The 25,742-nt window shown below is 37.0% G+C and overlaps 1 protein-coding gene across 6 annotated transcripts in view; it reads right to left on the bottom strand.

Moving 5' to 3' along the window:
- Window positions 1-25,742, bottom strand: part of TANC2 (tetratricopeptide repeat, ankyrin repeat and coiled-coil containing 2) — a 364,817-nt gene that overhangs the window by 148,032 nt on the left and 191,043 nt on the right. For all 6 annotated transcript variants that reach the window (XM_004749221.3, XM_004749222.3, XM_004749224.3 and 3 more), the window contains 2 exons: window positions 7,759-7,907; window positions 1,152-1,338 (listed from right to left, as the gene is read on the bottom strand). In XM_004749221.3, the coding sequence (XP_004749278.1) occupies window positions 1,152-1,338; window positions 7,759-7,907 (336 nt within the window). The remainder of the gene's footprint in view (window positions 1-1,151; window positions 1,339-7,758; window positions 7,908-25,742) is intronic.

Below are 25,742 nucleotides of genomic sequence, written 5' to 3'. Positions count from 1 at the left end.
TTTTGATGCTATAATAATGGAATTGTTTTCATAATTTTCTTTTTGAAATGTTCATGGTTAGCATGTATGAAATGCAACTGGTTCTTGTGTGCTCATTTTGTATCCCATAACTTTGCTGTTAAAATATTCTTTTCATCGGGGCACCTGGGTGGCTCACTGGGTTGGGCATCTGCCTCCAGTTCAAGTCATGATCTCAGGGTCTTGGGACTGAGCCCCACATCAGGCTTCCTGTTCAGCAGGAAGTCTGTTTATCTCTCTCCCTCTGCCCCTCCTCCTCATTTGTGCTCACCTGTGCTCGCTCGCTCTCTCTCTCAGATAAATAAAATCTTAAGAAAAAAAATTCTTTTCACTTACTTAATATTTATTTTAAATGAATAAATTCACATGTTAATATATATGGCTTTAGGTAGTAGATATATATTTAGTTGCATGGCATTAGTATCTGCCTCACCATCTAAATAAATAAATAGTTTGATTTGATAACTTTTAGAAGGAAGCCAAATGAGGAAGAAGTATTTTCTTTATGCCTGGTCTTTTCAGCTTTTGTCATTTGTTGACCAACCTTTCCTCATCCCTTCCCTGAAACTTTTATTTTCTTTGGCCTTCCTCCAATTCTTCTATTTGTCTCACTACTTCTGTCCACAGGCTCATTCTCCTACCTCTAAGTTCCTGCTCAATTTGAACATGGCCTAAGATTCGGTGCTCATTCCTGTTTCCTTCTCTGTGGATTCCCTTTCTTCAGATTCCTCGTTTCCCAGAACTTCACTCATTTCCATTTGACTGACTCCCCTTAATAAGCATACAGTAACAAGATATATATGAAGAACTGAGAACCTCAGCTCAGTGAGGAATGAACCTTTTCTGAACCACTTCTGTTGGCAGAGAGATGAATTTACAGGGAAGAGTAGACAAAACTTTTTCTATCCACCCTGTCTTTTATCAGGTAATATCTTTAAAGGAGTAGTTAAAGAGGGAGGGATAGTTTTCATTTTGTTTACCTTTATTTCTCTCTCCAGTACCATTAAAAAGGACATTCTGTATACATATTTCAACAATTCACACACATAATTTTTTAAAACCTTAAGTTTGTGTAATTATTTTAAAGAGGGGGGAAAAAACCCACAAAATGATTAATTTAAAAATCAACTCACCAATAATGCCGCTATCTCTGCTTTCAAGGGTAGAGGTTGGACTAGTAACAGCCCCATAGCTGCAGTCTTTGGCAGCGGCATTTGTACTGACTGGCGGGAGGGTGGAGCAGGGGCTACTGGCTGGTGGAGAGGCAGTGCTACTAGTCAAGGTGGAACAGGGACTTATCCGCTGAGTGATTGCTGAGGTCTGAAAAATTGGAATGAAAAACAAGATCAACTGATCGCTGTTAAAGTAAAATGTATCTTATGGCAAAACATACGCTTTGATGAGAGAAAGAACAAAATCTACATACATAGCTTTTACATCAACTAGGTACTAGTTGCTTTCTGCCTTCTAGGGTAAGAGTCTGCATCACACAGTTAAGGTGCAACTTGATAAATTTAACACAAGCAGAGACTGTGGTCAGTTTTTCTGCCTAAGAAATTCCTAGTGACAAATATCCTTTATCACTGCCATGAATTCACAGAGGGATTTTTCAGGAACTACAAGATGTCCTTGCTTTTTCCTATCAACAAAACTATTCTGAAAGCTTAGAAGTTAGTCTTGTTAATATTTTCTTCAGATTTTAAAAAAAGTATCTGCAGCCAAGGAGAAATAAAAATAAGGCTCTCAATGCGAATAAACATTTTTTTTTAATACATAGGTGGCTACTTTAAGACAGTAAATGAATGCAGAGAATATGCCCTATCTTTAAAGTCTAACTAAAAAATAGATAAAAAACAATGTTCATTTAAAGCAAAACTAAATAATTTCTCTGTAGAAACTGATTATAGACTGAGATTGCTTTGTATCTTGAATGACTTTTATATCTGAGGTCATCTCAGTTTAAAGTTTTTGATGGGAAGGAATGAATAATCACCAAAAAGATTGGTGACAATATATCTTGGCTCACCTAATTTAACAAAAATCCACTTTTCCTTAGCTCTTTCTACCCAAATAAATTGCCAAAATAATGAATAAAAGTATATATTTTTTCAAACACTAAAAAAATTTTATCCTTTTTAAAATGGTAAGCTATCAGTGACAAAATTACTGAAGGAACACTAATGATACCGTTCGACATCTTTAAATGTCAAATCTGAAAGAAATCTTTTGACTTCTTTACCTATAGAGTCACTATTCACATTCTCCCCACTAAAATTGAAGACTTACATTTAACAACTTGACTTGAAAATGTGTTAATCACTAAATACGAGAAAATTAAGGCTCTTTCACTCATCCTGAAATAAGTTTCAGATACAATCCCTTGTATTTAATCATATGTGTTGAATCCAGGTTTTGACTTTAATTTAAATGCTATAGCTAGGTCATAAAGGATACAGTCAACTTAAAGCACAAGTGACATTCTCAGAACCTTGCAATGAAGCAAATCTTTTCAACCGTATTAATAATATTAGGAGCTGATTTTTGTTAGTCATACCACAATCTATGCCATTTCTCTTTTCTCTATGTCATTTTTTTCTCCAGAGGATGGAGGAGTTTCAATTTCTTTGTAATCTCCTCTATTTTTATAAAACGAGGCTGGCCTACCACAGCAATGAGTTTTAACTAGGTATGCAGGAGAATCACCTATGGAATGTAAAAAAGCAAGCTCCCCAATGAAATTGACAGATGTAGAACCCCACACCCCAGATTTACTGAATCAGAATCCTCCCTAGTTAGAATCTAACATGGCAATTTTTAACCTCCTCACTCTCAGTTTAAAAAAATATGTGGGTAGATGAAATGAACTATACTAGGATTTTTTTTTTTTACATTAAATATATCTATAGTCATTCCATATTGAAAAAGTTCTATTTTGGTATGAATCTATTACCTCCATAGCAACTCATTTCCATTTTTAGACAAGATTCTCAGTCTGTTCTTTGAGAAAGGAAACTATATTACACGCATAATACAGCCAATGTGGAGGTTAAGCCCAAATGACACTATTTTTACTACAAGTTGTTCTCTACAAAATAAAACTTGTAACACAGAATGTATGCTTTAAAAGCTTTAACTATAAAGGCAAAGCTTAAAGATCAAGCTGTTTAGAAAGCAGAAATTTGCTCATGGCTTATGAATTAAAAAGCAGGCCTCCTCTTTATCTAAGAAGGCCAGTTAATGAGATACAGAAATCTCCTCTAGGTAGAGAAAGACAACATTAACAGTTCTCCATACTTTAAGCTAAAATGGACATCTAATTAAACCAACCCACTTTCAAAACCTTTCAGTCGTTTTTTTTTTTTTTTTTTTTTTTTTTTTTTTTTTTTTTTTTTTTTTTTTTTTTTTTTTTTTTAAAGATTTTTTTATTTATTTATCTGACAGAGAGAAATCACAAGTAGACGGAGAGGCAGGCAGAGAGAGAGAGAGGGAAGCAGGCTCTCCGCTGAGCAGAGAGCCCGATGCGGGACTCGATCCCAGGACCCTGAGATCATGACCCGAGCCGAAGGCAGCGGCCCAACCCACTGAGCCACCCAGGCGCCCCATCAGTCGTTTTTTTCAATTGTGTTCTCTGGAAGTATCCCAAACTCCCAGTCTGATCTCTTAAAGGTTCTAAAATTTACACAAGGTAAGAACCTGATGATGGAATGCCTAAAGTACATCCTACTACTCCAGAAATTGAGTGAAGAAAATATAATGGTTGGTTGAATATCACTTCAGTACTTTGTCTTTTGTAGAAAAACGATACACGCTGATTTTCCTGTGCTGGATTCTGTCCTTTCTAGTGTAACTCTGAGGATGCCATTACCCTCAGGCCCTCCCGAACAAAGCAATTTATCTTTGTTAGCATGCTGATTAGCTTGGAAGAAAGTCACCAAATGAAGATGATAACCTTAATAACCTTCCTAAGACTAAAAATTCCAATTCCAGTGATCAATTTAGTCATTTCCTTCAGTAGCTCCAAGATAGTTTCATGGTATATTATATTCCAAGACAGTCATAATTATTGATATTTTACATTTGTTCAAAGCTTACAGTTTAAAAAATTTTAGCATTATTTCATTTACCCCTTACCAACCAAATAAGGCAAAATGAGTATTAATTTTCCCATTAAGAAATGTGAATAAGAAACTGCCCTCAAGAATGAAAGCTTTAACTTCCCCAAATCATAGTTCTTGCCATATATTTATATACTAATTATACTGCATAGTATTTTATACCTTCTATTTATATGGCATTTCACAGCTTACAAAGTAATTTCATATTCACGATTTACCTTGATCCTCACAACAATCCTGTCAGGTGTTATTATTTTATATTACACTGAAACAGTATGGTGCAGCTGTTAAGAACAGAAATTTGTAAAAGTGACTGTCTGGATTTGAATACTATTCTATAACTTTGTGGCACCGTGCTTCCACTTTTTTATCTGAAATCTGGAATATCCAAGGACCCTATCACATTGGGTTGTCGGAAGCTTAGATAAAATAGTACAAATAAAGCAATTAGTACAATGATTAGCATGTAGCAAGCACTTCATAAATGTCAGCTGTTATTACCTATGAAAAACCTAAAGCTCAGGGAGGTTAAGTGACATGTTCGAATTCACAAAGTCATAGGTGGCAGAGTTGGAAGCGGGGCACAGATTTTTTACTTCTTCGTTCAGGGACTTTTCTGTTTTCTTTTCTTTGTTAACTGAAGTATAGTTGATACCCAATGTTACTTCAGCTTCAGATGAATAACAGTGATTCTTACAAGTTTATGTTATGCTGTGCTCACCACAAATTTAAATGACTATTCTATTATTAGAAACAACATGATCGGGGTGCCTGGGTGGCTCAGTGAGTTAGAGCCTCTGCCTTTGGCTCAGGTCATGATCCCAGGGTCCTGGGATCAAGCCCCGCATCAGGCTCTCTGGAGCAGAGAGCCTGCTTCCTCCTCTCTCTCTGCCTGCCTCTCTGCCTACTTGTGATCCCTGTCAAATAAATAAATAAAATCTTAAAAAAAAAAAAAAAACCAACAACATGATCCTTGGCAAATACTCCTACTGTAACATCATGTTCCTTGGTCATTATTAGAACACAGTCACGTTTTTAACTGGACACAAACATCAAGAAATAAAAAGTAAAAAAAATGGATGTTTTACTTAAACTAGTATCAGAAAGGCCCTCAACATATATCTTTCCTATTTTTTATTCACGGTGCATAGCATACCAATACAGTTAAAATATAAACTGATTTAAAAAAAGACAATCAATCCCTGCCATTGTGAAGCTTACACTCTTGTATGAGATACACACAAGGAAAGAAAAACAAAAATCCACAACTAAATATGGAGTGTAATAAATTAATGATTAAGAGCTATAAAAAAAAAAAGCAGCAGGATAAGGGGTGATAACCATGGGCAGGTGCTATTAGAGACAGCAGGTAAGGAAGGCGTCCCTGAAGAGGTAACACTTGAACAGAGCACCAAATGAAGTGAGCAAGTGAGTTTTGGGGGGAGCGCTTTCCAGTATTAAAGGAATGTTCTGTATCAGAGGAATGACAGGAAGGCCAGTGATGCTGGAGGGCTGCAGGTCAAAGGGAGAAGGGTTGGCAGTGTAGGAGAGGTAGTAGCAAGGGGTCAGATGAGGCAGTGCCTTTCTGATCACGCTGAATATTTTAGATTCAATTCTAAATGTGATGGGAAAACAGTGGAGGATTGAGAGCACAGAAGCAAAAGGATCGGACTGACGTTTTACAAGGATCGCTCTGGTTATTGTGTGAACAGATTACAAAGGAGCAAGAATGGAAGCAGAGGGCTATTAGGAGGCTATTTATTCATTCAGTAAATATTTACTGAGCACCTGCCAATGCTAGACCCTATTCTAGATGTAGAGGATACAGCAGTAAATAGGACAGGCGGAAGTTCCAGGGGCGCCTGTGTGGCTTGGTCGGTTAAGCATCTGCCTTTGGCTAGGGTCATGATCCCAGGGTCCTGGGATAGGCCCTGAGTTGGGCTCCTTGCTTGGTGAGGAGCCTGCTTCTCCCTCTCCTCCCCATTCATGCTCTTTTTATCTCTCACTATCTTTGTCTCTCTCTCTCAAATAGATAAGTAAAATCTTAAAAAAAAAAAAAAAAAGTTCCAGGCCTTACAGTCCAGTAACCATCACAGTAGCCCAGGCAAGAGGACAATGACCTGGACTCAGGTGTAGCAGTGGAAATAAAGAGAAGGGAGCAGATTCAACATATATTTTGCAGACAAAGCCTACATGATTTGCCAAAAGAGTGAATGAATAATCTGATAGTGAAAGCTCAAGAAAGGCTCCGATGTTTTTGTCCGAAGCATGAAAGTGGTACAAACTACTCAGAAGGAAAACACTGCAGAAGGAGCAGGTTCTGGGAAAAAATGTAAGGGTTCAGGTTTTGACATGTTAGGTTTGAGCTGTGTCTTGGACACAACAGGTAGAAAAGGGAGTACAGGTAGCTGGAAATACACTGGAGTTAAGGGGAAAGGCAGGGCCAGAGGCAATTCAGAAGTTAAGAGAGTATTTAAAAAAAAAAAAAAAAAAAAGGAATGGAGGAGTTTCAATATGATTAGAATCTCCAGGCATCGGAATTTTATAAAAAATGCCCAGGTGATTGTAATGTGCAGCCAGCAAAACCAATGACCAAGGGAATGAGCATAGAGAAGTCAGAGGAGAGAGCTCTGGAACACCTGAATATTATCCACATGATCTATAAATATAATCCTTAAAGACTATATTATTTTGTGACAAAGCTAACATAGGACACAGAATCTTCACAAGTATTTGCGAAGAATATACAAGATGAACTCAAATTGTCATCTTCTAGAATAAAGGATTCACTACAGGACATACATTTTAAAAATGAGCACACAAATAAATCTGAGTCTACTTCCTTTGCTACATTTAAATTAAAAAATAGCTAGAAGAAAAAAAATCTATGGAATAAATGTTCACATTGCTGGTATTTTTAAACTTTCTGACATGAATATTTAGATCATTAATTTTTCAGATTTTCACTTTTCTAATTATGTATTCAAATTTAAATTTTTTGAGCACCTCTTAATTGTAAGTTTTATATATTATCAATACACACTACAAGTTTTGTAATATTTTGTTATTATTTCAGTTTAAAATATTTTCTAATTTCTTATGATTTCTTCTTTGGCTGAAAGGCTATTTAGAAGTTTATTAACAGCCAAATATTTGGGGGATTTTCTAAATTATCTTCTAGCTATTATTAAGGTTATCACTTTGTAATTGATTAATTCTACTATGATCACAGTAATTGTAATCCAAAATTTATCAAGACCTGGTCAGCATATTGTCAATTTGATAAATAACCCATATGTACCTGAAAACAATGTATATACTGTAATTTCCAGGTGCAGTGCTCACATAAATGTCAATTCTGTTTCTTGGCTTATGCACTTAATAATTTCTTCATTCATTCCATAATGAATCAAAACTTTAAAGTGACTTTTTAGACCTAAGAATGAAACTAAAAGGTGTTTCACAAACTAAAGTAATACAGTGATGATAGAAAGTTGAGCTACATCTTCAGGCCTCAAAAGTCATTCAACCATTGGGATGCACACATACACACACCCTGCAACATTGTTCCTGATATAACCGGCTGATTTATTCCACATTTTGCAGGTGACAGCAAGCAGTTTACCTGATTTTCATCCTGTACCTCCATGTTGTATTGGTCACCCGGCTGAACTTCCGTGACTTTCTCTCCAAGGAGGAAACCCAGACGAGTCATGAGTGTGTTTGCTGCCTCATCTACAGATGGAGGAGGACCAAGTTCCTGTTCAGCATCACCTACAACAGACAGACATTGAAGCACTTGAGTCTTTCAAAATAAAATGGCCTCGTCCCACAGCTATTCTTACAATTAATTTGGTCATTCCCTTTGTTTTAGTTCTAAATCCAAAATTACCAGGTCCCTGTCTAGAAGCCAATTTTCCCACTTCCACACAATTGATATATTATTTCCTCGGATTATCCTCAATATATCTACTTGAAACCTGGACTTAAGAGAATGTTTGTAATTTACTAACTAGAAGAAGTTTCCTATTTCTTTGGCAGTTAGGGTTCCAATTCAGTTCTAGTCTTAGACCTAGCTCCAGCCACAATCCCCACCTTCATTCAAGTTCTTTTATCTTCTTTTTCTTTTCTCTTACAGTTTATGTAAATATTTTTTTCAAAAGATTTTGAAATAAGTTTACACTTTTAAAAAAGTTTCAAGAATAGTAAAAAGAACACTGTTTCCCTTAACCATTTGGAAGTATGGACATGATGTCCCATCATCCCCAGTTAGTGTGTCCTATAAACAAGGACATTCTCTTTACATGGTCACAGCACCAGCACAGACGTCAGGAAACTAACATTTGGCATTATTATGATCTCAACCACAGATCCCATTCAAGTTTTGTCCTAGCAACGTCCTTTCTAGCAAAAGGATCCATTTCAGTGTTATTCAGTACATTTCATTCTCAGTTCTCTTGTAACTCTTTTAATTTGGAACAGTCATCCAGTCTTCTTAACTTTCATGACCTTGACACTTCTGAAAATTATAGGCCAGTTGTTTTGTACAATGTCCCTCAATTTGAACTTATCTCCTATTACCTTGTACTTTGACTCAGGTTACACATTTTGGGCAGAACTATCACAAAAGTGATGCTCTGTTAACTTTGATCGCTTGGTTATAGTAGTGTTTGCTATATTCTGCCATTCTAAAACTATTCTTTTCTCTTTGTAATTAATAAGTACTCTATGGGGGGGTTACTTTGAGTCTACATAAATGTATCAACAAGTTTTTAAATTAAAAAATTTTTTTGTGATAAAAATGTATACCAAGATTTTTCATTTTAACCATTTTAACAAGTACAAGTCAGTGGCATTAAGTTCATCCATAGTCTTGTATAGCCACTGCCACTGTCCACTTCCAGAACTTTTTCATCTTCCCCCAAAGAAACCCTGTACCCATTAAATAAAAACTTCCCATTCCCCCCTCTTACTAGCCCCAACTAGTCTCTATTCTGCTCTCTATCTCTACAAATTTGCCTTTTCTTGGTACCATGCAAGTGGAACCAGACAATATTTGTCCTTTGACATCCTGCCTAACTGACTTTGCATGTTTTCAAGGGTCATTCATGTTGTAGCATGTATCAGAATTTCATTCCTTTTTATGAACAATTAATATTCCATTGTATGTACATTACCATAGTTTATTCAACTGATATTGGACCTTGGGGTTGTTTTTAATCTGTTAGATATTAGAATGTATCATATATATATTTCTATATATGTTATATATAAGAATAATGATAGTATAGACACTGGTGTGAAAGTATCGATTGGACTCTCCTCAGTGACCTTTTGCCCACTACTTTTTTAGCATTCACTAATGCTTCTTGATTGAATTCATTACTATCATGCCAAGTAGTAATTTTTCTAAACCCATCACTTTTTCTACAGCTTAGTTTCTTTTCCTTACTTATTTATCAGAACTTAATGATTCCTATATATTCACTGACTTACAACCTGTTACTATCATTATTTATTTTGTTGTTCCAGTTGTCCCAGATTTGGCCAGGGTAAGCCGTTTCAATGTGGCTCTTGCAACATTTGGACATACTTGTGTCATTTTCTGAGTACTTCCTTTCTTTCTGGTACAATAAGATGTTCCAGGATCATCTTTTACTTTCCCTGCCCTAGCCCTAGAATCAGATGTTTTTCCAAGAAGCCCTGGTTATTTTTAGTGGAAAAAGGCATTTAGAATATCAGGTATGCTTATGGCTGTTAGGATGCCATTGACCTCCAGGTCCACAGGGACAGAGTTAGGCAGTATAATCATGTACATACACACATGTATATATACATACACATTCACACATCCTTATATTCATTTTCGTTTGTAATTCTGTACATAAACATACACCCCAAAAGTTCCCGGTGATGTTCTAATTTCAATTCAATCCCATAAGGTTAATTTAGGTTTTATTTTTCCCCAAAGCTTTTTTCCCATAGTTCTTCAATTGTGAGAAATCTGACTCTCACTATCCTTACTTCATCTGTTCCCCCTTTAAATACATATGTAACTGCTGCTCACTGCCATCCTGCACGCAAGTGCTCTACTCCCCCAGCTTGGGGTCCTACCCCATGCCACAGGAGGCTGACTAGCATGTCCCCCACAGTCAGAGTCTTTTTTTTTTTTTTTTTTAAAGAGAGAGTGAGAGAGAGCATAACACATGCACAAGAGAGTGGAGGCTAGAGGCGGAGGGAGAGAGAATCTCAAGCAGACTCCCTACTGAGCACACAGCCTTATGCAGGGCTTGATCGATCCCACAAGCCATGAGATCATGATCTGAGCCAAAAATCACAAGTCTGATGCTTAACCGAGCCACCCAGGTGCCCCCAGGGTAATTTTTAAAAATTTGATATATAATTCACATACCATCAACTCTATCCTCTTGAATTGTACAGTTCAGTGGTTTTTAGTATATTCATAAGGTTATGCAACCACCATCACTTTCAAATACCAGAATATTTTAATCACTCCCCAAAGAAACCCCATTAAAGTTCATTTTTGCCCTGAAATTTATAGAACCCCCCCTCCCAAATTCCTGATCGTTGGTATTCATTTTAATCCTCTACCTCCAGACTGCTACATTCTTTTCATACAATTTGCTTTTTTAGGTTCTTTTTCCATTTAGGCTATTTTTCAGTGGTCACCAACTATAGGAATTATTCTTTTTCAAACCTTTTCACTGAGGGATGCTAAACAAAGTCAATATGAGGTTTTTCCTTGGACTCACCATCAAGATAAACTTACTTTCAAATCGAGAATTTATCATCGTTTCTCAGTCTTTTGGCTAAGATCAAGTGAAAAAAAGAGAATTTATAGAAATCACACAAAAAGGAGCCAAGGAATGCAATATGATCTACTCTAAATGTGATGTAGAAATAATTTATTTAAACAACCTGTTTATACTAACTTGACTCATGGTTAACATTTTTTCAGATTTTGTTGTCATTTAGATCATTTAGTCTAACTTTATAATAATCCACAGAAGCACAGATCCTACAGGACATTACAAAAATCTTTTTTAGAGAGAGACATGTCCTTTTAACACAAGCAGCATCAGTTATAATGTCATATGGTTTGATGCCAAAATAGCTTCTTAATTTTTTCTTAATATTCAGTCTTACACATTAAACCATTCCATATGGCAAGAAAATGTGGTTGTTATTATTCAGTTTACATTTATCTTAACTTCTCTACTAAAGTTATAAGCTGGGGGTCAGAGGAAGGGACTATTTGTATATTTTTGCATACTACTGCTGAATTCAAGTGGTGCATCTGTGGAAAATCTATACAGAACGTTAACTGAATTAATGTCAGAATAGAAAAACGGGCTCTATTTTCTCTTCCCTACTTCCTTTCCAAGAGTCAACAAAAATAGATTCTCTGCCACAGAACAGATATAATAGAATCAATGAGGTTATTTTTATTTACAAATATTTAAGTTTACACTGTTCTTGCTGCCCCCCCCCCCGACTCACCTCAAGAATGAAAGCTTTTTATTCCTTCATAAAAAGGTAACGGCTGGGGCGCCTGGGTGGCTCAGTGGGTTGAGCCTCTGCCTTGGGCTTGGGTCATGATCTCAGGATCCTGCGATCGAGCCCCACATCGGGCTCTCTGCTCGGCAGGGAGTCTGCTTCTCCCCCTCCCGCCCCGACTGCCCCTCTGCCTACTTGTGATCTCTCTCTGTCAAATAAATAAATAAAATAAAAAAAAAAAGGTAACTGCTATATTCAAATGGATGAATTACCCTTTTCCCCTTCTATAGATTAAACTAGCTAAGCTTTTCCAAATTCTTCTTAGCATAGATTCCTGACCTATAGACATGTGGGGGCTCCACTTCATTTTCTTCTAGGACTTATTGTGGTAATTATCAAGTATTTTCTATGTACATGTTAACACCAGGTACTATGAGGACTTATATAATGTGGAGGAGGTACAGTCACTGATTTTAAAAAGTTTATACTCTGTGGAAAATAAGACATTAAATTATATGATTCATTTATTTAACACATAGTGCTTATTATGTACAAGTCACTGAACAATTTACAAATATTAATTCATCTTTATAACAACTTTATGAAATAGGTATTATCACCCTCATTTTACAGATGAGAAAACTTAGGGACAAGCAATAAATGGTAGAGCCAGGTTTAGAACCCAGTCTCCCTGACTCCAGAATCAATGTTCCCAGCTAGTAAGTTTTACAGCTCTCTCAATGGAAAGTAATATTACAAATAATGAGAATGTCTAAATGAGAGACAGCTTATTAATAGCCATATTGCTTATATGTGATATTGTGATATAAGAAATGTATATCTGGGGGCGCCTGGGTGGCTCAGTGGGTTAAGCCTCTGCCTTCGGCTCAGGTCATGATCTCAGGGTCCTGGGATAGAGCCTCGCATCAGGCTGTCTGCTCAGCAGGGAGCCTGCTTCCCCCTCTCTCTTTACCTACCTCTCTGTCTACTTGTGATCTTTCTCTCTGTCAAATTAAAAAAAAAAAAATGTATATCTGGTTCTTGTTCCTAGTTGTTGGAACAGAGCTCCTGAACTGGAATTTCGTGAGTTACAACAGTGGGAGAAACATGTTTTATTTTTCAGAAGCCCTTTTGAGGTGACTCTAAACAGCTGTGGGAGCTACCAGAGAATCAGAGAATAACAGTTACCAGAGAATCAACCATTTAGAAGGTTGGAACTTTCACTCCCACTCCCCAACATACAGGGAGGGGAAAGGGGGCTGACGATTGAGTTAATCAGCTATTGTCAATGATTAATCAATCAGGGCCTACATAATGGGACTTCCATGAAAATATTAAACAATGAGGTTTGGAGAGCTTCGAGGTTGATAAACACATCCACATATTGGGAGGATGGTACACCTAAACTCCACCAAGACTGAAGCTCCTGTGCTCAGGACTTTTCTGGACCTCCTCTTATGTACCTCTTCATCTGATTGTTCATTTGTATCAGTAAAGATATCCCTTATGAGAGATATCTGGTGGCTCAGTTGGTTAAGCACCTGACTTTTTTTTTTAAACTTTTAAAAAAATATATTTTATTTATTTATTTCAGAGAGCAACAGAGATAGTGAGAGAGCATGAGTGGGGAAGAGAGGGAGAAGCAGGCACCCTGCTGAGCAGGGAGCCCAAAGTGGGCTTGATCCCAGGACCCCAGGATCATGACCTGAGCCGAAGGCAGATGCCAACTGACTGAGCCACCCAGGCGCCCAAGCATCTGACTCTTGATCTCAGCTCGGGTCTTGATTTCAGGGTCATGAGTTCAATACCTGTGTCGGGCATGGAGCTTACTTAAAAAATAAATAAATAAAAATAAAATAAAATAAATCCCTATGATAAACTGGTAATATTCAAGTGTTTTCCTGAGCTCTGTGATTCATTTTGTGATTTTGAGACTATCATATAGAAGAAATTATACCTGAGATTGGCTTTTTAAAAATTCAGCATAATGCTTTTAAGATCCATTCAAATTGTTGCCTGTTTCAATAGTTTGTTCCTTTTTTATTTCTGAGTAGCAGTAATACATTGCATAGATGTACCCACATTTTGTTTAACCATTTACCTACTGAAGGACGTTTGGGTTTCCAATTTCTGTATATTCTGAATAAAGCTACTACAAACATTCATGTACAAGGTTTTGAGTGGATATAAGCTCTAGTAGACAGAGATCAGGAATTCTGCTAAATATAAACATTTTACAAGAGAGCTCCCCATAATGATGGATTCTCTAGTCTCAACAGTTAACAGTACTGAGGCTGAGAAACTCTGAAACACCCTCCCCTTCAAAATTTGTCAAACTGGATGTACTCTCAACACAGAGTGTCCAATCGGATATTTTCTTTCTTTCTTTCTTTCTTTTTCTTTTTTTAAATTGAAAGAGAGAGAGAGAGAGAGCACAAGAGTAAGGAAGAGAGAAAGAGAGAGAGAGCATGAGCAGGGGGAGGGACAGACTCAGGGGTAGAAGGAGACTCCCTGCTGAGCAGGGAGCCCTATAGATGCAGGGCTGGATCCCAGGACCCTGGGATCATGGCTTGAGCCGAAGGTAGACACTCAACTGACTGAGCCACCCAGGTGCCCCCAATCTGTTATTTCTGAGAATTCCTAGAATTACTTCAATTTCTGGCTCACAATGAAGTTTTAGTCTTCAGATTGTTTCTTTCCTGAGTGTGGGGTTTGTTTTCTGTACTACTAGGTTCTAATAATCTTTTCAGTCTTCAACATACTTTGGTCTTACATAGGACTTATTGGGAATGAACTGTGTATGTCAAGGGTGGAGAAACATAATAAGGCACAGAACAACTTAAATAAAAATATAATACATCTCAGATGATAACACAGATGATCCTTTATTAACTAAAACAATAGCTAGCACATATGAAGATTAACTATATGCCATGTACTGTTTCTAAGTATTGTATTATACATACTAACCCATTTAATTATCCTAACTGCCTTACAAGGGTAGGTACTCTTAACCTTATTTTACAGATAAGGGAAGTAGGCACAGAAAGAGTAAGTAACTTACCCAAATTCATATGGGTAATGAGTGGTTGTCCAGGCAATTTGGATCTAGAACTCAAGCTCTTAACCCCAGGTTATACTGTAATCCTTGATTCCAGTCTCTTACCATGTTGCTGGCATCACCCCCTACCATCTCTCTACTCAGGGTACCTGCTATCATAACTCTCAAAATTCCTCTTCAACCCTCCTACCAAATATTTGCTGTCAAAATTCCTCATGGGACACCTAGGTGGCTCAGTTGGGTAAGTGTCTGACTTCAGCTCTGGTGGTGATCTTGGGGTCTTGGAATCAAGTCATGTGGTGGGCTCCGCGCTCAGTGAGGAGTCTACTTCTCCCTCTCCCTTATTCCTCTGCCCCTCCCCATTGCCCCTGCCCATGCTCACTCGCTCTGTCTCAAATAGATAAATAAAATCTTAAAAAAAAATCTTCCTCTTCATACCAAATGTTTTACCCACCTTTTTGACTTGTCCATGACCATCTAGGCATTTTTATAACCAAACACATGAATTTGTGATTTTGTATAATGATGAATTTGGAATATGATAAACAAAACAAGTGATCACTGTAAGACTATTTTACACGAAATAAATCATATAACTTTCATACATTCTCTGCTGATCAAAACTATTTAAATTTACAGCCTTATTTTATTTTAGCTCTTTAGGACGAGTGTATTCATGCATTAGGCTTTGCTCCCAGAACACTGAATAAAGAATATAGCACCATAAGAGATAAAGGATTCTAAAATTTACACGGAAATGGAAAGGTCCAGGAATAGTAAAGAAAACTTGAAGAAGAAGGACTTCCATTACTTAATATCAAGATTTAACATAATGCTAAAGCACTTAAGATAGAATGTGACTGACACAAGCATAGATAAAAAGACCGGTGGAAGAGAATAAAGAATCAAGAAGCATATCTATACATGTGTAATTCACCTCATTTAGGAAAAGGGTAAGCCACTGCCATATTTTAGTAACAGGATGGTATTTTCAGTAATTGATGATGGATCAATATGATATGAATAAAAATAAAACTTGTTCCTACATCACACCGTATACAAAGCTCAATTCCATAAGGAATACAGACCCAAATATGAAAGGTAAAACAATACATTTTCTGGAAGATAAACTAACAGAATATCTGCATGACCTAGGACTGGGCAAAGACATTTTAAACAGGACAAAAAAGGCACTTAACCACAAAAGAAGACTGGTTCTTTGTGAAGTTTATTGATAGGAAAAACTTCTGTTCACCAAAGACACCATTAAGATGGTAAGAAGGCAAGCCATATGGTAGGAAAAGGTATCTCTAATTCAAATATCCAACAAAGGGCTTATTCTAGAATATACAGAGAATCCATACAAATCAATAAGAAAAATAAAGACAATCTTACCAAAAGATGAACCAAAAAATTTATACAAGAATTTACAAGAGAATACACCCAAATGATCAACAGGCATATGAAAAGCTGTTCAACATTATCGGGAGATACTATGGACTACAAGAAACAAATTGAGGGTTTCAGAAGGGAGGCTGGTTGGGGGATGGGTTAGCCCAGTGATGGGTATTAAGTAAGGAATGTACTGCATGGAACACTGGGTGTTATATGCAAACAATGAATCATGGAACACTACATCAAAAACTAATGATGTATCATGATTAACACAACATAATAAAATAAAATGAAGTAAAATAAAATAAAATGAAAAGAAAAGAATCCTGCTAAAAACAAAAACAACACCGCCCCCCTCAAACCCCAAAACATTACTGGGAGATGAAATAAAAATCACAGTAAGATACCACTGCACATGTACAGTGCAGAATAGCATACAAAACGAATAAACAAACAACCCTGGCAATACAGTGTAAAAAAATACTTAAATACTGCTGTGCTGGTGGGATTGCAAATTGGTAGCATTAGATTTGGGAAAAATTTTAGTCGAATGTACTGAAAACCGTAGCATGTCCACTGCTGGGTATCTACCAAAAGGAAAAGTATACATAGGTGCATCAAAATATATGTAACAAATATTCACTGAGTTGTTCATAATAGCCAAAATTGACAATGTCCATTAACAGTACAGACACAATGAAATACACCAGCAATAAGAGAGAATCTAACAAATATCCTATTGAACAAAAGAAGAGAGATTCAAAAGAATACATACTAAGTGATTTCATTTGTACAAAGAGTGAAAATGGGGAAAGGAAATAACAGAATGGCAGCCATATAGTGGTTATACTCACAGAGTAGATAATGATGTGGGGGACGCATGAGGAAAACTTCTAAAGTGCTTGGTAATATTCTATTATCTTGACCTAGGTAGTGGTTAGGTGGAGGTGTTTGCTTCAGAGAATTTCATCAAGACTACATAATTATGATTGGTATGCCCTTCTGTATTTATAGTTTAATTTTTAAAAATATTTTATTTATTTATTTGACAAAAGAGAGATCACAAGTAGGCAGAGAGGCAGGCAGAGAGAGAGGAGGAAGCAGGCTCCCCAGTGAGCAGGGAGCCCGATGCGGGGCTCAATCCCAGGACCCCGAGATCATGACCTGAGCCAAACGCAGAGGCTTAACCCACTGAGCCACATAGGCACCCCTATAGTTCAATTTTAAAACTTAACAGAAAATGTACTAAGGACACTGGGTTTAAGAATGAAACAATTATTGATATCTGTTTTTCCTCCAAGAGAGAAGTCAGAATTATGAAAAAAGAAGTAATGCTGTATGTATTTCAAAATTTAGTATAAAATTAAAAAGTACTTGGCTACTCCTCTGGTACCAGTTAACAACTTAAAGTAGAGCAATGACGTACAGAGAGAGAGAAGCCAATGAATACAAGAAATGTTTTATAAATAAAGGAAGTGCTGGAGACCACAGAGAAAACAAACTTGTCTTGGAAGGGTGGAAGCAGGAAAAGGAGGGAAGAGGGCTCTTCAATGAGGCTATATTCAGAAGTCTTATAATGGATGAGGCTGGTTTTGTAATAGTAGAGCTAGGGAACTCTGAGGGAGCTGACGGAATGATCTTCAGATTCACATTCTATGACTTACCAGTTCAACACAAACATAGAGCTCTAATTTCAAGATGGATTAAATGTAGCATATTTAATGTTGTTCTACAAGAGTGTTTTAAATTTATTTCTAGAATAATAATATTGATAGTAGACTAGTAGTAATAACAATGATAACTATTACTTACTGGGCTATTAGTGTCTAGTACTTTCCTAAGTGCTTTACATGTATTAAATCACTTAATCTTCACAAGGTTCCCTACCCTACAGACAGGAAAAAGGGAGGTACATGGAGACAGTTCTTGCCTGCTGTGGTTACAGAGTTAGATCAGTGACAGAGTTAATGCTGAAGTCCAGGTTGTCAGGCTCCTGAGCCCGTGTTCTCAACCACCTTAGTATTTTGCCAGGAAATAGGTGATTGCTGTGTATTAACTGTTTATATGGTTACTTTGTTTACTTTTACCTTTTTAAAAAGATTTTATTTATTTATTTATTTGACAGAGAGAGTGTGTGAGTGCATGAGCAGGAACAAGCGGTAGAGGGAGAAGCAGACTCTCCACTGAGCAGGAAGCCTGATGCAGGGCTCCATCCGAGGACCCCAGGATCAAGACCTGAGCCAAAGGCGGACGCTGAATCAAATGAGCCACCCAGGAGCCCCTGCGTTTATCTTTAACAGTATCCTGATGATAGACAATATAGGAAAGCATTCATTAACTCAATAAATATTTACTGAGTACTTTCTGTGTGTCCCCAGCACTGTGTCAGGTGTTACCTACACATTTATGAACAACGGGCATAGCCTCTATTCTTAAGGAGGTTACAGTCTCTTAGGGGAAAAAAGAAAATCAATCAGTCTGTTAATTAAATCACAGTAAATTAAACTATGTGAGAAATGCAATGCAAGCAAGAAAGAGGATGTTGTAAAAAAGCAAGCGCTGAACATTTTGGTCCTTGTTTTCCTTGATGATACCAATTCTCCTTTCAGAGATGGTTTATACTTTATATTTGCAAAAAAAAAAAAAAGTGTCTTCTATTTGGCTATTTCTGTAGCCCAACCACAGAGGGATTAGACAATGACTAAAACTGTGTAAAGAAACGACTGTGTATGGGGTGACCGGGTGATGGGTACTGAGAAGGGCACGTGATGAGCACTGGGTGTTGTATACAACTAGTAAATCACAGCACACTACAACAAAAACTTATGATATACTATATGCTGGCTAACTGAACATGAAGGAAAAAAAAAAGAAATGACTGTCTAATAGCTAATGCATCCAAACCCCTAATCTACATCCACAACATGGCAGGCTACACAGAGTCTCAGTGTATAGACTCTCTTAATTCTCCGCATTCTCTTAGCATTTCCACATCAGGCTGTTTACATTTTTCCTTTATGATTTGCTAATTATAAACCACTTGTTCTCATCTATTGCAAAACTCAGAAATTTGTACCACATTTAATCAAATAAAGAAACCCATTCATTCTCTCTCAGAGTTATAAAACCTATGATTAACTTGGCCCAAAGCAAACCTGGTAACATTTTCATTTCTCAGTTCTTAAATGATTACCTAAACTTTTTCACTTTCTAAAGAATATTGCGAAATGGGTGGCTGTTAAAACCAGGGCTGTTATTAATCACAGTAAGTGCTGAAGCCGGCACATGGGCTCTGCCACATTCTCCCCAAACTGGGCTCCAGCTTGTTATACGGCTTCAGTTCTTCAAGCTTATGAACCCCTTTGTAGCAAATGAGACAGTGAAAAGATATATTCTTAGTAGAGAGAAATCTCTGTCATTTACATACGTTTATAACATATTAAATTGTTTCATTTTGCCTTCATCTGACTTTTTGGGTTCATTTCATTCATTCAACACACACTGAATGAAAGTCTACTATGCACCAGGCACTACAGGAAGCACTATGAATACAACTGTAAGCATAAGGGAGAAAATCTATTAAATTCTCCAGATGGGTGTTTTTGATAATTTTAGTGTTTATTTTTTCTTGATTGGGCACTTGAGAAGAAATGATTAAGGAATAGTTATTTAAAAGCTTACACTGAAAAAAGGCCATGATGATTCACCTACAGTTTAACTCTTTCTTTTCTCTAGGGCAAATAGCAGACCTTCTCTGTCATTATCAAAAATGTTACTTGGTTAGGGACCAGCTAAGGCATTTGTTGTAGTAGAGAACTCATTTTTTTAAAAATTTTATTTATTTATTTGACAGACAGAGATTACAAGTAGGCAGAGAGGGAGTCAGAGAGAGGAGGAAGCAGGCTCCCTGCTGAGCAGAGAGCCCGATGCGGGGCTCGATCCCAGGACCCTGAGATCATGACCTGAGCCGAAGGCAGAGGCTTTAACCCACTGAGCCACCCAGGCGCCCCGAGAACTCATTTTAATGAAGAAAATCAGCATCATTGTTTTGTCAAGATGCCAGAAAACAGCATCCATATTTTATGCCCCTGAATGAAATGGAAGTTTTACTTGTGCATATATGAATTCTAACCAATTTTTTTAAGACTTATAAATAGAAAAATTACTTATATAAAACAAATAATACCTTTAGATTTTAAGGGTAGCCTTCTGTTCTAGAGTAGCCAAAGATGATTTACATGGATTAATAGAAGGGTAAGTCTTCAATATACACTAGTCATTTTGTGGTAAATATAAAAATGTATTGTGTGGCTTTTGAAATTCAATGTTTTAATAAAACATTGACCAGCAGATAAGAACATTCCTTTTAAACTGGTTTGCAACAGAGCCAAGCAGTACAAACCCAGACAGTAGTAAGCTTATGTCTCATGATCCTCTTCAAACACGAAAAGAAACTCTCTACTCATTTTGCATGATTACTCCTATTTCCTATTTAGTATTTTTTTCCTGGCAACAAAAGAAACATCAGTTTCATCTACTCATATTTATAACTGAGCTTTCATGGCTACTGCAGAAGTTAAGATAAAACTAGAAAACAAAATAACGTTGAACTTAATCTCAATGATCTATGAGATACATTTGAGATTTGTGGCTGGATAAAGTAGACATTTTTCACTCCAAGCTAATGGTAACAGGTCAAATGAGGCCAGATGGAGATCAGAAGCAGAAAGACAGATTTTTCAACAATTTAGTATCAAGGGCCTTATAGCCACAATAGGCAAAACTTTTATGCAAAATACAAATTTGAGATTTAGTTTCCAAGTCCGAATAGGAGACAACTTGCTCAAGGAGACAGACCATGAATCAACCATAAAAGCCTGTTTGAAAGGGGAACTTCTTTATATTTCAAGTAATCACCTGGCTAACAATACCATTTCAATTTCTTATTATATAGCTCCCAGAACTTAGGCTGACTGGTTTATTCAAAGAGGTAGTGTTCTAAGACTATTTTAGTATCCAGTCTGTTTCCATTTAGCTTCATGGAGAGCACAGAATGAAAAATTAAAATGTTCTTTTTATACACTTTAGAATGTGTATGCAATCTAAACATATAAATGCTAGAATTTCCCCTGCTGCCCCCAAAGGAAATGGTGGTGGCAGGGACCTTCCAGTAACTGGAGACCTTCTAGCTGATGACAACTAATACAAACTGGACAAAACATACCTTAAATGTCTTTTTAAAAAGCATTAAAAACCTAACGAGATGGTGATAAATCAAAAGAACAGGAAGAGGAAAATCCAGAATGGAGATCTCACCCACTACCAATGGCCACTTTAAACAGGGGCATTTGTTAACAGGGAAGAAATGATTGCATGGCTGAGCTATGCTTCTGTCTGTCTCACAAGGTCAGGGGAACAGAACTGTGGAGTCTAGGATCTGCCAAGAGAGGGAAATCTAGTAAAGCAACCTACACTTTGGGCTGAGACCCTTAATTGTACTCGGGGGGTAAAGATAAACCAGAAGTAAACTAAGCCTTGCAATTTTGACTTACGTCATCTGATTAGCCTGGGAAACCACAAACTGAACTCGGATCAAACTGGTCTCAGGTGGCAGAAGCAAATAAAATATTCTCTGGAGGGGGGAAAAACCCATCCTATTTTCAGGTTATTTCTATGAATAGTCTCAAATATTAAATCCAGCACACAAAAATAATTAGGGGTATACAAAGACAAAAGAACTAGAAGAAATAATAAGCAAAAGTAATAATGGTAAATGTGATGGGGTTATGGTATTATGGTTGATCTCTTAAGGTAGTTCTTAATATAATCTTGTAAAACTGCAGTAGAAAAGAACTAGTGTCTATGGCATGATGACGGGTAGAGATGGAGGAAGGAGTGAATTGTACAAGAATGAGTTATCTGATGATCACAGCACTGAAGATGGCAAATATTTCCCTAACACCACTAGAAGTTATTGGTTGAGGAAAGTCTCCTTAGTACTTTTCTTTTCAAAGTAACTTCACATTTCAATTGTTCAGTCATGCATATTTTCTCCTGGTACAGCTAACCACGGTAGCTAATAACAAATGATCCTCTAAACCGTAGCGCATGGAAGCTAACAGTGGACCTCAATCAGGAACTCTTGATCTGAGGCCCTCTGCTACCTGCTCTTTTGGAAGTTTGTGAATCCGCTGAAATTGTTTAATAGGGAAAGAATAAAGGAGATCTGCATTCTTCTATCATCCACTGCTTCTTTGCATCTCCTAGAAAAAGAAAATAACAATTCGCAGTAACCCATAGCAGAGACTGCAAACCCAAATACCTTCAGGATACAAGCAGTTTTAATATACCTGTCATGGCTGGGTTAATGGTAGTAGGAAATGGTAAAATGTATACTGAACTATGAAGTGTAGAGCCAGCAAGAGGGCATTCTAATCCGAATTTTAAAAAATGTGCTTGTCAAACAGGATTTTGATTAACTGTCTAGAAAAATTTGTCTACTATTTTACTAGTTTGGAGGTTAAGATGGTAGTCTATAAGTTTGGACATTATATAAGTTTGGAGGTTAAGATGGTGGTCTTAGTTTTCCATAGTTCTGAGAACTACCTCTCAATTTGGTCCAGAGGACAGAAAAGTAGAGAAGAATGGTTCCTGGAGATAGATGGGAAAACTAGGTCCATGTTAGGCTATCAGTGACAGGTCACTGTCCATCCTCAACTGAGGAAAAAATTGCCTAAGTTGGGGCAGGTACATAAAAGTCTAAGGATCTTTAATTATAGGACCCCATCTCTTGAAAAGGGAATGTCTGAGCCTCTCCAACTTACCCTTCCCTCTCTTCCAAATTACTGCCTTCTTTAAATTAACTTACCTAGAGCCTAAGCTAAACAATAAACTTTTAGGGAATCTCTCCAGTTACAGAGAGGAGTATTTAGATGCCTTGCTTTAGGGTATGGGATGGGAGTTAGAAAATGCAAATTTGTTAGAGTACTCCAGGTTAGTCTTTCTTATTAACTTTGGTTTGTTCAGACTAGCTTTCACATAAAACTATTTACATAATGCAATAAATATTAATGTTTCATTTTTTTTTGAAACTCCAGACAATATGCAAAATTTTGTATGTAGGTTCAATTTTCTGGAGAGATTGTCTATAAATTTCATCAGCAATCATTTTGCAAGATATACATATCACACATATTGCAGCCCTTAAGCTTACACAATGTCATACAGCAACTGTATCTCATAAAAGCTGGAAAAATTAAAAAAAAATATGTTCCCTAAAGAACAATAAGTAAATTTAATAAATTTATCTAATCTTTAGTAGTCTTATAGTCTTTTAACTAATAACTTAGACATAAGTAAGTGGAAAAAAAGTCACCCACACATATAAACACAGAGCTGTCAGTCCTTTTGCTATTTAGAAATTAAATGTTTAAAAGATTAGGGACTCTACTTTTTGTTTTGTTTTGTTTTAGTAGCGCCAACATGGGGCCTAAACTTACAACCTGAAGATCAAGACCTGAGCTAAGATGAAGAGTCAGACACCCAACTGACCTAGCCACCAGGTTTCCTGGGACTCTGCATTTTTTTATCTCATTAGTTTGGCACTTAGCTAAGAAAACAGGCTTTCATTCTATACTGACCAAGCTTTTAATATATACACAAAATTTGGGATGTCGTTATGTAAAAATATTGCTGTCATTGTCTCTGGGAGGTGAGGTTATGGGTGTACTCATTAAATTCTTCTAGGTTTCAATAGGTATGCAATTACAAAAATCCTGGAAGGAAAAGAAGGAAGAGGGAGGAAAAGGGGAGGGAAGGCAAGCAGGAAGGGAGTAAGGGAAGGAGTAAGAGATGGAAAAAAGGAAGGAAGGGAGGGAGGGAGGGAGGAGAGAGGAAGGAAGGAAACAGTCACTGACTTTGTGAATTAGAGGATAAAAATCTATTCGGTACATCTATATTCAGTAACTTCTATGATATTTTTTTTGCCATTGAGATAAATTAAAAAAAAAAAGAAAACAGGTTTTAAAATGTTAAATTATCTTCTATCACAGCACCCTACTTCTGATTCTCTCCCACTGAAGTAGGAATCACTGCAAAGACAGGATATATAGGAAGTACTCACTGCTGGCAACACTTAGAGAAGTGTTTCCTTGCCTACATAATTGCCCCCAGTGTACAAAAAGTAGTATGTGCACAATGATGGATGGTGATGACTATTTGGCTGGGATAAAAAGCAGTATTTGACAAGCTCAAGAACCCGAAATGCTTCACTGAAATTTCTAAGACTGATGTTTCTCACTGAGTGTTCCTTTGGGCTTTAAACTGAGGTTTCTGACGTCTGCTTTGAATAGACATATGTTTGAGATACAAGTGATGGTAAAGAAGCGTTACTTCTGTAATGCAGTATTCTCCATTTTATTTCCCGCTTGGCCTGGATTTCCTTATCCATTCACAATTTATTCTAATGTAGAAAGCTAGGTATATATATACTGGTTACAGTAAGGAAAGTATTATCCTCAAAACTCACGTTTGTCTAAATAACAAATTTACTCTCTGTTGACGTCCAAATCTGGAATCTATTCTAGAAACTGCACACTAAAATAACATGATATAATCACGCAGGCTTAAAGAGAAAAGCACCATTCTAGGAAGAATTATTTCACTGTACTGTAATAGTCAGTACAGAATGGGAAAGACCTACAGGTAATTATATGAAAAACAGCAGGGGAGGGGCTGCTCAGGCAGTGGAGCACCGACTGGCTGGCTCAGTTGGTGGAGCATGTGACTCTTGATCTCTGGGTTGTGAGTTCAAGCCTCACACTGGGGGGTTGAGATTACTTAATTTTTTTTTTTAAGTGGCAGGGGTGTTTTGAAAACAAAATGGGTAGGATAGCAGGAATTCTGGTGAACCAGCAGCTAAAACCTTTAAAGAATTAGTGGTATGGCCTCAGAGTCTAGAGAAACTTCAACAAGGAAAAGTAGTGATTATTACAGTTTGATGATGTGAAATGGAAAGCTGAAGTATTAAGGAAGAAAGTAGGGGATTGGTCTAGAATGGACTCTCCTACTCAGCTCTTACGGAATTTTTTTTTTAGTGTATACAAGAATTTAATACTCCCTTCGGTTGTTTTATTTACTTTTTTTTTAAATTTTTTATTTTTTATAAACATATATTTTTATCCCCAGGGGTACATTTTTAAAGATTTATTTATTTGAGAGAAAGAGCATGAGCATGAGCGTGGGGGTGATGGGCAAAGGGAGAGGGAGAGAGTCCTAAGCAGACTCCTCACTGAGCATGGAGCCCTCCACAGGGCTTGAGTCATGATCCTGAGAACATCTCCTGAGTGGAAACTGATCTAGATGCTTAACTGACTGTGCCACCCAGGGGTTCCTTCAGTTGTTTAAATGTGGCACTTTCTTTTAATCTCCCTGAGTAAATTGAAAGATGAGGAGTGGGAATCCAGGAGAATCTATGTATTTGCAGTAGCTGCCTTTTCTTCAAGGACTGGCTTATCTAATGCCAAAAGATATGCCTGTAACACAAGCTGTTCCTCAGATCATTTCCAAATAATCTGCTGAATGTGTGTCCATGGTATCTGACACAGCAGCTCTTAGGAGATTTTGTTTCACATACT

Source organism: Mustela putorius, unplaced genomic scaffold, assembly GCF_011764305.1.
Source record: "Mustela putorius furo isolate JIRA1106 unplaced genomic scaffold, ASM1176430v1.1 tig00000487_pilon_pilon_pilon, whole genome shotgun sequence".
Taxonomy (NCBI): Eukaryota; Metazoa; Chordata; class Mammalia; order Carnivora; family Mustelidae; genus Mustela; species Mustela putorius.
Note: the sequence above shows the minus strand (reverse complement) of the source record. Positions and strands in the feature narration are given on the sequence as shown.